Source organism: Adelges cooleyi, unplaced genomic scaffold (assembly GCF_023614345.1).
Source record: "Adelges cooleyi isolate 19-005CV unplaced genomic scaffold, UGA_ACOO_1.1 ACOO_flye_CR_arks_rails_tigmint_CR_PRNA_9, whole genome shotgun sequence".
NCBI lineage: Eukaryota > Metazoa > Arthropoda > Insecta > Hemiptera > Adelgidae > Adelges > Adelges cooleyi.
Genome location: NW_026096579.1, coordinates 7,824,713 through 7,838,967, shown reverse-complemented (window position 1 = coordinate 7,838,967; position 14,255 = coordinate 7,824,713). Strand labels below are relative to the sequence as shown.

The 14,255-nt window shown below is 33.8% G+C and overlaps 1 protein-coding gene across 1 annotated transcript in view; it reads left to right on the top strand.

The window, feature by feature from the left end:
* LOC126846109 (protein Wnt-2) overlaps positions 1–3,961 on the top strand; it is a 31,267-nt gene extending 27,306 nt beyond the window's left edge. Inside the window, exons 3-5 of the mRNA XM_050585252.1 lie at positions 995–1,278; positions 1,517–1,913; positions 3,672–3,961. Coding sequence (XP_050441209.1) covers positions 995–1,278; positions 1,517–1,913; positions 3,672–3,823 — 833 coding nt within the window. The 3' untranslated portion in view covers positions 3,824–3,961. The remainder of the gene's footprint in view (positions 1–994; positions 1,279–1,516; positions 1,914–3,671) is intronic.
* The last annotated feature ends 10,294 nt before the right edge of the window (positions 3,962–14,255 follow it).

The following is a 14,255-nucleotide window of genomic DNA, read 5'->3' as shown; positions in this document are numbered from 1 at the left end:
ATGCAATTAATACACAATACAAATATAATATATATTTTACAGACTTTAGTGCTCGTGCGCATCTGCGAAGAGATAACCGTATTATTGTAATTTACTGTATTATACTATCATTTATCTGGTTTAAGCGGTTGATCCTCCTTTTAAGTTTCGAGACTCGAGAAATCACATAAGCCCGTTATAAACGACGTTGGCTCAGTATTCGTTTAGTACTTATTTCCGTTTGCCCCTATGTCATAGTAATATTGGACAAACAGCTTTGGCATAATACTGTGTAAGCAAACAAAATATGCATTATACAAATAAAAAAAGTACCTACCTACAAGCAATTTGCTATAATAGTACTAATTTAGAGGTATACTAACTACACCATAATGGCAATTTTTTAATGCCAATCGAGAGCGAGACAGATAATTGTAACAAACTACTAAGTCGAAGGAATAGATAGAAAGATGAAAGAAACATAGTTTTTCGGGACTTGGTAAACTTTAGATCTCCAACTTGTTAACGCATTATATAAACATCTCCTCTGGTCGCCCCGTTGTCTAATCCAATTACTTTACAATATCCATTAACGATAGTGTATAACGTGCTGCGAGCAAATCAGATCATTTCTAGCCTGGACCGTCGTCGACAATGTTTGCTAAATTATACAAATCGAGCACTGATGTTATTGTATCGACCACAATAATAATATTGTATTGTAAACAGCCAGTGGCTAAAAACTAAAGCTTTGGTGTAACGTTACGTTTACCAACTCGAGTTCATTGAAAGGTAAATGAAAAGAAATTTGCGGTTCCCGACAACACGTGTTCCGTACACAAATTAATCATCCATGTACGTTTGGTTACATAACACTTTACCAACAAGGGGACGAGACAAGCGATTTGGCCATTTAATGGAAAACAATAGCTGTTATTCTTGTTTTTTTTTTTTTGTCAATGTCTCATATTCTCACAATCGGTCGGCTGATTAAAGGTGTATTTTTTTTCCACAGCTAGTCGAGAAGCCGCTTACATGTACGCCGTCATAAGTGCCGGGGTGACTTACGCGCTCATGGATGCCTGTAGCCGGGGCAACATATCCATTTGTGGCTGTGATTCTCATTATCCAGGTATGATGGACGTCGGACCGGCGGCCACGGCTTGGAAATGGGGAGGGTGCAGTGTGGACCTGGGCTTCGGTATGGGATTCGCCAGGAAGTTTCTGGACGCACAGGAATCGGACGCCAGCGATCCCAGAAGTCTGATGAACCTGCACAACAACAAAGCCGGCAGAAAGGTAACACACTAATTATAACGTTATAACTGAAAAGACAACGAGCGTAGCGGAGATGAGGATGCTAAGATGCACGAGTGGAGTGACTGGGGAGGATAGAATAAGAAATGAATACACAAGGGGTAGGGGGTCTAGGAGTTGCATCAATTGTGGGCAAAATGAGAGAGAACCGGTCGAGATGGTTGTGCAAGGCGAGTATAAAGAAAAGGTGTTTATTTACATGGTTTTCTGTGACTTTCAGATTGTCAAGATGTTGTTGAACACCGACTGCAAGTGTCACGGAGTGTCGGGCAGCTGCACGATGAAAACTTGCTGGCACAGTCTGCCCAATTTCCGGGACGTCGGCAAAGCGCTGATGAGGAAGTATTGGAAGGCGCGAGGTGTGTCGGCCGCGCCGGCTATCCCTCGGGCGCATCCGTCGCCCGTTCCCGCCGGCGGACTGCAGCGAACCCACGGCAAGAGGTCGTCCAGGAGACTTAAGCTCAAGCTGAGGTCGGCCAGGTCGGCGTCGGCCGCACAGGAAGAGCCCAAAATCACCGAGCTGGTGTACCTGGAACAATCGCCAAATTACTGCGACCGGGATTTCGGCACCGGGTCGTTGGGCACGCACGGCCGGACGTGTAACCGGACTTCCGAAGGTACTGTAGGACAAACCGACTTGAATGGACCAAAAAGACCAGGGGGGGGGGTTGGGGTGGTGGCAAAGGTCTAGAGGGAGCCTAAGCTTTCTGCGTGATCGCCGTTCTATCGACAACTTACTTTTGTCACTGATCTCAATGTCAGTTACCATTTTCCGTCATCTTTGTGGGAATTACAACCTTTTGCCACGTAAAAATATGTTTATAACAAAATATTAGAAGTCGAGTTGATAAAACAGAATCACAGATGTTTATAATATATATATATATATATCATTTTATACACCATAAAGCCCACGAAAATGGCGGACGTCGACTTCCATTCTCATCGCCAGTGGTCTTTGAAACCGAGTTTCCCCTTAAAAATCTTAAACTACTAATGAATAATTATATTAATAATAATAAATAATATAGACGTTTTTATCTGAATCAAAAAGTATATCTAATATATATCGATCTTTTCCTCGAAGAAAACACATTGGATCATGAACACATGTCGTATAATACATATTCACAAAGTAACATTTTCTTTGAACTTCATTTGTAATTCTGAAACTGAATCATACAGTTCAATTATTTATCTAGCATATTGTTTTAACGCACGGTACAATTTACGTTGCTATTAATTAACATTGGCCAAGTTCAAGAGTAATTAAGTATTTGATTAAATATAGTTAAATGATAAAGCGTACACAGATTTAAATAGTAAAATAGATTGGCGGCTGCGTCAATTGTCACAATTTTGTGGGATTTATCTTTGAATAACAATAGTAAAAATAGGGATCCAGAAAAATGATTATATAATTATTGAGTAATTGTTATCCAAAATTATTACAGATGATTTTATAAACGGTATAGTAATCGTCTAGCTACAATTGTATTGTATACAAAAAGTTAGATAATAACTTTTTAATTGCACTAGATTTTTTGCATAATATAATTATAGCATACAACAATATAGGCCGAAAAGTCAAGAGTCGGCTGGCAGCTAAAGTCGGTATGACCGCGTGTTAAAATACTGTTCAATGGCACTTCAGTGTTTCTAAAAGGAAATAATTTTACTTAATACTAATATGAAAAAAAAGTTGTGGGAAAAAGTCATGGCTCGTCATTACCTTCTCTATTGTATTAAAAAAACAATCTTTCACTCAGCATAATATTATTATGTTGTCTACATTATAATAATCATTATGAGACTTGAGTCGCACACTCTTGAAAATTAAATCTACTGGGTTATTAAAATTTTATGTTACAGTATTTTTTTTTTTTTGTTAAAAATTAAGTTATTGTTCAAATAATTACCCTATTAATTTAATAGTCGAATTAAATATATTATTTTAAAAGGTTATACATAATATATTAAGTGGTGACACTTAAGTCGGCAATTTAAAAAAAAATTGTTGTCATCTAAACACGATCTCGATAAACAGTAAATAGATAACTAAGTAGTAGAGTGTTTTGGCGGCCGGAGTAGTCTCGGGTTATCATCTCATAACTGATAACTCTATCTTATCAGTAATACTGGAGGCTTATCAGTGATAATGGATGGTTTTCATTTACACGTGAGGCGGTACTGATAAGGGAAGTACTGATGAGAATGAAATATGAGTGATAAGCCAATGTTATCACTGATAAGAGAGTGATATCAGTGGTAATGACCTGAGGTCCAAAACATCCTACTCCAAGTATATTTTTGCGCACACTGTGTTAAATTTTGTAATAAGATATTAACTTCGTTATTTTTTCACCCTTATTTAGGCACCGACGGATGTGGCTTAATGTGTTGCGGACGAGGGTACAACACTCATCAGTTCGTCAGGACCAAACAGTGTCGGTGTACGTTCTACTGGTGTTGTTATGTCAAGTGCGACACTTGCGTGGAACGCACCGAAGAATATACTTGTAAATGATAATTTATACATTAAACCGTAGTATTTAAATATGATAAAATATTCTAGTATTTTCTGTATAGGTATTATTGTACATTGATTTTTTTTTGAATTGTATTGCACAATAAACTTCGGACGCTCCTTCTTGTTATTATTATTATTATTATTTTTTTGTATTTTTTAGTTTTAAGTAATAAAAACCGAAATGGGAGTCGCTGCGATAACGTGAATATTGTTTTTTTTTTTTTTTTTTTTTGTAAACCGGGTCAAGTAGTCGTTTCGAACAGACTTTCAAGCATTCAGTTCGAAGTCGATCAATGGACGACAAAAAAACCGTACCATAGGAGTTTTGGCACGACGTTATATTATTAATCCAATAACATTCTGTGTTAAGTCCGCAAGATGGCTTATCCGGTTCAAAGGACCAAATTGTATACGCTCAGTGTCGGATGACTTTAACTAAAGTCTGAACAATTGTTTTGTGAAATATTCATTAACTATCAATGTATTACAAAATTGAAACTTATTTTTTTGGTACAAAAACCGAAACGCATCGTTCAATTTTGGATTTTTTTTTTACTTAATTCTAATCTAAACGATTCGAGTCCAAATTCATTGAGTTAAGTATTATGAAATGTATGTGTCACACAATACAACTAAACTAAATTTAAATTACACAAAAACTTACAATATAAAATGTTATCTGAAATGTTATTTGATCAATTTATTAAGGACTTTGTTGAATGAAGTGGTTATGTTATGTAAATTGTGATTGTATAAATCGAAATAATTACAGCAAAAAAATAATGTATTTTAGCAAGATACCCGAATACACAAACGTACCAAAATTGCCTATACAAAACGCCGTATAAGGTATGTTTATCACATATACATGAGTATCAATCAACTAAATTGCATGCTGTTATATGCTCGTTGATTTCGTGCCTAAATAATAAACTCTGAGAAATGACAAAAAAAAAAAATACTTCCAGTTAATATACTGTTATTGGTAACTAAATATTTTTTTGTACTCCTTAAAAATAGCTCATTAGCATAATATGTTACCAACATGTATAAACAAGATTAACGTTGACTCTTGTTGGTTAATTTTGTAATTGTATTTATATTGTATTAACTTATTGTACTTATTATTCCATTGGACACATAGGACACTGATGGGCTTGAAGTGACGCCAATTGCGTTCTGGCCATTTCCACTTGGTCGTCTTTCTCTTTCAACTGAACCATTTACAGTTTATCTTGTTGCAGTAGGAAAATCATTTCTGTGCAAGATTAGAGGGTTGCATGATATGATTTATATTGACAATATTGTTGAGTTACTCAAAGCTTTTAATCATAGTTGGATACAATTTTCGAAGCTGAACAATTGGACTATTTACCACTGAAATGTATGTGTGACGACGGGCGGTTAATGATATCACTTTCGGATACCGTATTTGTTTTTTTTTTTATTATAAAAATCTGTTACGAAAATATAATGATGGTTTTTGTAAATCAGTATTTCCATGTAAATTAAAAATATTAGCATATTTAATACATAAATCACCGCGCAATTTCAACGATTTTACTGAAATCTATATGGTGGCTAGACAAGCTTAGTCTTTTAATTGGAAACGTTACATTTGTTTTGAACAAGGGCAAAAATAGTAAATTACCAGATTCCATAAAATTGCCAACGACGGACAACACTATTTGTATGCACAACGAATGTGATTTTTTCTGATTTATCTCCTCCCTATCAGCCACGCAACTCCCAAGTGAGCACACATTATAATGCTGTTTTATGTTTCATTCAGAAACTGGCCAATTTTAATTTTTCTTAAATATTGCCTACATAAAACCCCTTAAAACCCACCTGCTTTCAATGCACCTGACGCGATATTCATATAATTCACTTGTGTTATACAGGCAAGTAAATTATATAAGATGATCAATGCGGGCAAGAGATACATTTTCACCGTATAAACAAGTAACGAGTCGAGAGTTAGTTGTATTAAAATATAGTATTATCTTCAATGAATCTCGATAGCAACTTAAGAGGCTTTTGCGAGAGATTGTTTACCGTGATATTGGTATAATATGTGAACCTTCGAGTTTTGGATTTATATTTTACTCTGTTGGTATTTGACATCCGTTACGACGGTATTGTCTGAAGTGGAAGATTTTTTTGGGGATTACAAGACAATTAAATAAATTCGCTTATCCTTTCGTTATTTGGAACATATTAAATCGACTCGCAGTAAGAGTACGGAAATAGTTATTATATTTTTCACTTAAAATAATATTGTATTCTAAGTCTGTTAAAAAAAACATTTTATACCCAATAACTACTAACAAAATAACAATAATAAGTTCATGTCTAAAATTGATTTCAAACAGCCTAATTATATTCATTGTAAAATGTGTAATTTTTTACACCGAGGCCAGATTAATCAGCAAAAAAAAAAGTCCTTTAAAATGTACCTACATAATATTCTCAGAGTTACAGTTGTTTTTTAGTAGTACCCTAAAAAATAAAAACATAATTTTGTAAGCATACAAAAATTCGAACAGTAGTTGGACTGACCCAGAAACGGTCAACAGCAAACGAATAAACAACAACTTATATTCAAGTCAAGTATATAATATTATGGTGGCTACATATTTGTTATTTTGACTTTACCTATTGCCTTTCTATCCGGCCAGTGACTTTATATGCGTTTATAAAATGTTTAATACAAAGTATATTAAACGATTTTCCTTCCTTCTTTCTTTATTTATTTTTTTCGGTCATTCACTATTTTTATATACCACGCTTTTGGTACTTCTTTAATATTAACACTCTGCCACTTGTTTATTGATCTTCCCCCCTGTTTGCTATTCAGTATCAGCTCTCCAATCTTCTTCGATATATTTTTATTTATTTCCCCTAGTGCTTCTTATATAATATTTTTTTTAATAAAAACCCTACTCGATGTTATATTATATATTGTCATTTGATTTTTTAGAAATAAAAATATAATTTCTTTTTTTACTTAGCTCATGTGAGCAATTATATTTAAAACATAATAATGCATACTATAATACTGTGTGTGTTTTATATAGTATATTTATTTTATTTTTTATTTTAATGAAATTAATAGTAAATTAAAAACTAATTTTATGAGGAGAAGAAAAAAATATGTTTGGACAAACTCTTCCTGATAGTTACTGTTGCTATATATGGTTAAATTTGGATCTATCCAAGTAAAATTACATGTTTTTAATTTGAAAAAAAAATAACTTACTTAAAGACAACAAATAACAACCCCTATTACTACACAAGAAAGTTTGTGATACATAAACCCTGTTATTGTATATTTTGCAGTTATAATAGTTTTATCAAAATTATTTCTAATGTTACAATCGTTACTTAATCATTAAAATATTATTACTGTACTATGTCTTTTCCTAAAACGATTCTTTTTTTATTTTTGAACAACCAGAGCAGACGATACAGAATCATAATAGAACCCGAATTTCTTGTGATGGTTTTGAAAGTTATGTACTTCTATTTTGAATTTCTCTTCTAGATGTTTTATGCAGTCTGTAGCGGAGTTGGTCGGTTCTAAAAGATTTTGAACGCCATAAGTAGTAGTAGACATACCCGTAGATCGTTCATGGACATCCAACAGCCAGCAAGATTCGTTTAAGAATAAGCGCAAATAATTTTCGACGAACGACAGGATGTTTTCAATCGTCTTCAACTCGTTTGTGACTAAATCTGAGTTTACATTTGGCAAATCGTTGTCGAACGCTGCACCGGAGAATGTTATGCTATCAGAGTATGATTTAATGTAATCCACTATGGTGGAAATATCCGTTTGGTACGGCGTTTGCGGAGACATTTGGTACAAATACAAAAAAACACATTTCATGGTCATTAACATAGCGTCACTGCTCTTGATAGATTGTAACACGGTTAAAAGACACCTGTGCGATAAATTGGAGTTTGAAATTTGTCTGCACTGAAGTCCTAGACCTCTGCCGACATCGACGTAATCCTTTAACGTTCCGGCGAACTTGCAGCTTAATGCCTGATGCACTTGTCGAAATTTACTGTCAAAGTTTTCCAACGTCACCGGTTGACGTTTAGCACCGCTTTTGAATAACTCGTTGAAGCTGTATCGTTCTCCAGACTCCAAGATGCTCAAATTGTTACCATAAACATCCGTCGATAGCCATTCGGGTTTTTCCAGAAGCTCGTTTAACTGGGTCGTACGTGCATTTGCCGATAAAGTTGTGCCCGGCAAGTGCGGGTGATTTTGAAACACAGGCTTTAAACTATCAAAATCTTTAGTATCAAATGCCAATGCGAACCCAAGACTGTTGTTTATCGTAGAAAAACCATTGGCCAACGTTTCTAGACCGGCGTTTATTTCTTTTATCGATTCTACGGGATCCTTGGTCTGATTTCTTGCAGCTGACTTGGTGGAGAACACGTCATCCAGCGCTCTAGAGTCTGCCTTAAACCTGCAATTACTTATGAAAAACATGCGCAGTAATCTCACTACATTGGATAAGACGTCTTGGATTTCTTGAATGTACACCGCCATTTTAAACAATTTGATTCCGTCGCCGTTTTCGTAGAAGAATTTAAAACCGTCCAGTGCTTTATTAAGCTTGTAGTGACTTTTGAAATACTCAATGATTTCCGTGACCTGTCGGTTGAAGGCGACGTCCGGAAGAAGCCTGTAAAAATATGACAGCGAAGCAATCATTGTCAAAGCGAATATTAGGTTGCCCTCTTGAATGTCTTGCACATAGTCTTCCATGCAATCGAATAACACATAAGGTTCCTTTATTCTTTTGCACTGTTGACCGTAACTTGCTTCGAAATTGCAAAATTTTGTGAACCAAAAAGCGTACTCACAACTCAACAGCTGATGTACACGCCGCATTTTTTCTTTTATGTCTTTCGGTTTCATCTTGTGGTCGCTAATCGTCTTGAATGCACCGCACTGCACGTCTTGATACATTCCGTTTTCCCAAATGTCCATTGGTTCCAGAGAGGACCAACCTTTGTTCCGCAGTAACAAGTTTATCTCGTGTATTAGTTTACTTGTGCTTGTCGTTTCTAAAAACAGAGTGCCCAAACACAACAGGAAAACACACAGGAATGACATTTTTTTAATAATGGCTATACAGACAGCACTAAGATGGATTTTCAACAAGACACTCTGGTTTTTCCGTTCTTGTCGACTAACCAAAAGTGGTCTTAGACTAACAAAAAACATATGCAATATTTGTGGGTAAATAATTGACGCATGTACTTAGCATATTATTATTTGTTTCGCCATGGCTGTTTCGTTTAACACATATGTTAGCAGCAGCAGCTTGTGTTAAAAATATTTTAAATTCGAGTTTTAACAGGTACTTGAAATGTCCAAAAAAATATATATGAAAATTTAGGTTTCAGGTAAATTTATTTTCAGCCACGGATTTAAAAAAACCATAGATATATGTTTTGTCTAGTAATACAACTTGAATAAACAATAACATATTCGATATTACTCTTGTAGTTTATTTGAGTACCAAAAAACATACTATTTTATAAACACACATATTGAGGTTACATAAAATATTATATATTCACTATGTTAAGTATAATAAGTATCTTAGGTTTTGCGGGTGCTTTAATTTAGTAGGTGGTTTTGTAGTAAGTCCAAATATTTTTCTGTAAAACCTAAAATTTCATAAAAAACCCTTATTGAAATGATTATCTCTTTCAAAACATAAATTTGAGTATTTTTAGGAAAGTAATATAAAGTCAGAATATTTTTTTGTACAAAATAATAGTGCCTGTATATGTTATTTTATGTAATTTGATTTTTTAGAAATAAAAAAGTAATCTATTTTACTTAGCTCATGTGTGCTATTATATTATAAAGATAATAATGCGTTATAGTATTTTTGTGCTTTATATAGTATTATTTAATTGATTATATATTTTAATTATCAACTATTATATTGTTCAAATTATATTATAACATTAAATTCATTGAAAAGTTATACTAAAATATGTAATTCGTTAACAAACGTTATCCAAAAGCGTTTAGATAAAAATAAAAACTATCAATTTTATTTTATTACACGAATTACATTAATACAATCAACAGTGTCAATAACAATTTCATAGTAAATTAAAAAAAAATTTTAAAAGTAGAAGACAAAACTATGTTTACACAAACTCTACCTGAGGGGTCTATCTAATGCCGGAAATACTGTGGCTATATATGATAAAATTTGGATCTAACCAAGAAAATTACCTATTTATTTTAAAGTTTTCCGATTTTACCTAAAAAAATAATTTACTTAAAGACAACTAATAACAGCCCCTATTACTACACAAGAAAGTTTGTGTTACATAAACCCTGTTATTGTATATTTTGCAGTTATAATAGTTTTATCAAAATTGTTTTCTAATGTTACAATCGTTATTTATTCATTAAACAATTATTACGGTACTATGTCTTTTTCTAAAACAATTTTTTATTTTATTTTTGACAACCAGAGCAGACGATACAGAATCATAATAGAACCCGAATTTCTTGTGATGGTTTTGAAAGTTATGTACTTCTATTTTGAATTTCTCTTCTAGATGTTTTATGCAGTCTGTAGCGGAGTTGGTCGGTTCTAAAAGATTTTGAACGCCATAAGTAGTAGTAGACATACCCGTAGATCGTTCATGGACATCCAACAGCCAGCAAGATTCGTTTAAGAATAAGCGCAAATAATTTTCGACGAACGACAGGATGTTTTCAATCGTCTTCAACTCGTTTGTGACTAAATCTGAGTTTACATTTGGCAAATCGTTGTCGAACGCTGCACCGGAGAATGTTATGCTATCAGAGTATGATTTAATGTAATCCACTATGGTGGAAATGTCCGTTTTGTACGGTGTTTGCGGAGACATCCGGTATAAATACAAAAAAACACATTTCATGGTCATTAACATAGCGTCACTGCTCTTGATAGATTGTAACACGGTTAAAAGACACCTGTGCGATAAATTGGAGTTTGAAATTTGTCTGCACTGAAGTCCTAGACCTCTGCCGACATCGACGTAATCCTTTAACGTTCCGGCGAACTTGCAGCTTAATGCCTGATGCACTTGTCGAAATTTACTGTCAAAGTTTTCCAACGTCACCGGTTGACGTTTAGCACCGCTTTTGAATAACTCGTTGAAGCTGTATCGTTCTCCAGACTCCAAGATGCTCAAATTGTTACCATAAACATCCGTCGATAGCCATTCGGGTTTTTCCAGAAGCTCGTTTAACTGGGTCGTACGTGCATTTGCCGATAAAGTTGTGCCCGGCAAGTGCGGGTGATTTTGAAACACAGGCTTTAAACTATCAAAATCTTTAGTATCAAATGCCAATGCGAACCCAAGACTGTTGTTTATCGTAGAAAAACCATTGGCCAACGTTTCTAGACCGGCGTTTATTTCTTTTATCGATTCTACGGGATCCTTGGTCTGATTTCTTGCAGCTGACTTGGTGGAGAACACGTCATCCAGCGCTCTAGAGTCTGCCTTAAACCTGCAATTACTTATGAAAAACATGCGCAGTAACCTCACTACATTGGATAAGACGTCTTGGATTTCTTGAATGTACACCGCCATTTTAAACAATTTGATTCCGTCGCCGTTTTCGTAGAAGAATTTAAAACCGTCCAGTGCTTTATTAAGCTTGTAGTGACTTTTGAAATACTCAATGATTTCCGTGACCTGACGGTTGAAGGCGACGTCCGGTAGAAGCCTGTAAAAATATGACAGCGAAGCAATCATTGTCAAAGCGAATATTAGGTTGCCCTCTTGAATGTCTTGCACATAGTCTTCCATGCAATCGAATAACACATAAGGTTCCTTTATTCTTTTGCACTGTTGACCGTAACTTGCTTCGAAATTGCAAAATTTTGTGAACCAAAAAGCGTACTCACAACTCAACAGCTGATGTACACGCCGCATTTTTTCTTTTATGTCTTTCGGTTTCATCTTGTGGTCGCCGATCGTCTCGAATGCACCGCACTGAACGGTATGATACATTCCGTTTTCCCGAATGTCCATTGGTTCCAGAGAGGACCAACCTTTGTTCCGCAGTAACAAGTTTATCTCGTGTATTAGTTTACTTGTGCTTGTCGTTTCTAAAAACAGAGTGCCCAAACACAACAGGAAAACACACAGGAATGGTCCTCGTGTCATTTTCTGCTAAACAGGCAGCGCTAAGATGGATTTTCAACAAGACACTCTGGTTTTGCCGTTCTTGTCGACTAACCAAAAGTAATCTTAGATTAACAAAAAAAAAACATAAGCAATATTTGTGGGTAAATAATTGACTGATGTACTATTACCATATTATTATTTGTTTCGCCGTGGCTGTTTCATACATAAACACATATGTTAGCAGCACCAGCTTATGTTAATAACATGTTCAATTCAAGTTTGAACAGGTACTTAAAATGTCCAAAAAAATAAATATGAAAATTCAGGTTGACTTGAATAAACAATAACGCATTCGATATTGTAAGTCATGTAGTTTATTCGAGTACCATAAACCATACTATTTTATAAACACACATATTGAAGTTACATAAAATATTATATCTTGCTGTATTGCCTCTATCACTTTTGTAACAACTAAGGTGATTCATAATATTATTATTGTTATTCGGAAATTTCCATACTTTTTTTTTTTAATTACAAAAGAAAAATTATACACTGGTACTTTGTTTTCAAAGCTGTCAAACAATTTGTATACACCGTTAGTTTCAAGTAGATTTAACACGCTGAAATTAATGCATGTTACCTAACAAATTTTATTTATTTAGGTTTTCTAAAATAATTGGCGCCAAGTATAATATTATACTTTTTTTTTTTGTGGCCATTATCGTTTGTCGTTTACTAAGTGCATTACATATTATTATATTATGCTCATGCCGAATATGTATTTAAACCGTAAAAATATAAATTCAATTGTCATAATAAATTCTGTCTTACGATTTGACTGAAAAACTAAAAAGTACACATTATAATAAATTCATGCTTCCCTTTTGTTATGATACACATTGTTGGATTACCCAATGCGGTTTCCGTCTGTATTGTGGATAAACCAAGTGTATTATGTATAACACAAGCCAACAAAGCTATATTATGTATATGAGTTAACCGTTTCAATATGTATCTATATAGATCCGGTAAAAGCACAATTGTGTGTTGAACAATACTGTCTAACACTAAGTTGGTATACTGTGGGCTTTGTACAATAATTATATTGTGGTCGATTGTCATCGTTATAATATTATTATTAATAAGACGCAAGGGTGTGAGGTAATCATAATAAATAATACGTTTTTATAATAATAATAATACCGTTCAGAAACGTCCATGGAAACATTACAAACAAAATTGCATTGGATAAAAACAACACAAGTTGTCAACGATAGTGTTTGGCGTTCCAGAAAATATGGTCAAACATATTGTTGTAACTTAATTTTATGTTAGAAATCACTGTTGAACCCCCAAGAAACTGTTGATTGTGAATGGTCAGAAAAATAGATAATTAACTAATATAATTTTTCCCATCACTAAATTAGCTGGTACCTATCCAACTCACTAAATTGCCTTTGTTTTTTCTTGTTTGAGTTTGTCAAAATAATAATAAAACTTTATTTTCATCAAGTAAAGCAAGCGCGACGATCAATATTACAATGGCGCAATAACGCGTTGCTTATTATTGAAAAAAAAATAGTTTATACATAGATGTATTCTTGATTTTGCATAATATTCTTTTGTTATGCTAATATAATTGTACCTATTGTTATTGTTGGTGGAATAAACATTATCGTATCAGGTGGTAACAAAAAAAAATTTTAAAAATGTACTTAGCATATTTTTATTACGAATGGCGAGTACATACTACATACAATATGTTATCATTATACCAAATCTTTGCCTGCTGTCATATTACATATTAATATGTATTAACAAGTATTGAAAATTCAAAATATATTTACATCATATTATGTCTTTGAATAGATTTGAATAAAAACACCGAATGTCAATTTGAAATTTCATGTTACAGTGATGTATACATATATTTTTTTTTAACTGAATTAATATTGTAAGCCCAAAAAGTTTCTAATAAAACCCATGTTATGTTCGAAGGTAAAAAAATATATATTTAATAAAAAAAAAACATCATCTCAAAAGGGTTGTTTGAGAGAGTGAGAATGAGGATCTAACAATCATTACAGACCACCTCGCTCCCAGTCTGTATACGCATATTTTATATTCTAATAAAGTATTGAAAAATAAGTATACACCCAAAACTGGTCGCCGACAAGTCTCTACTTCAATATTACATCAGTCCCGTCTTAATTGTACAAAACTAGTACATACGTTACAATATATGTTG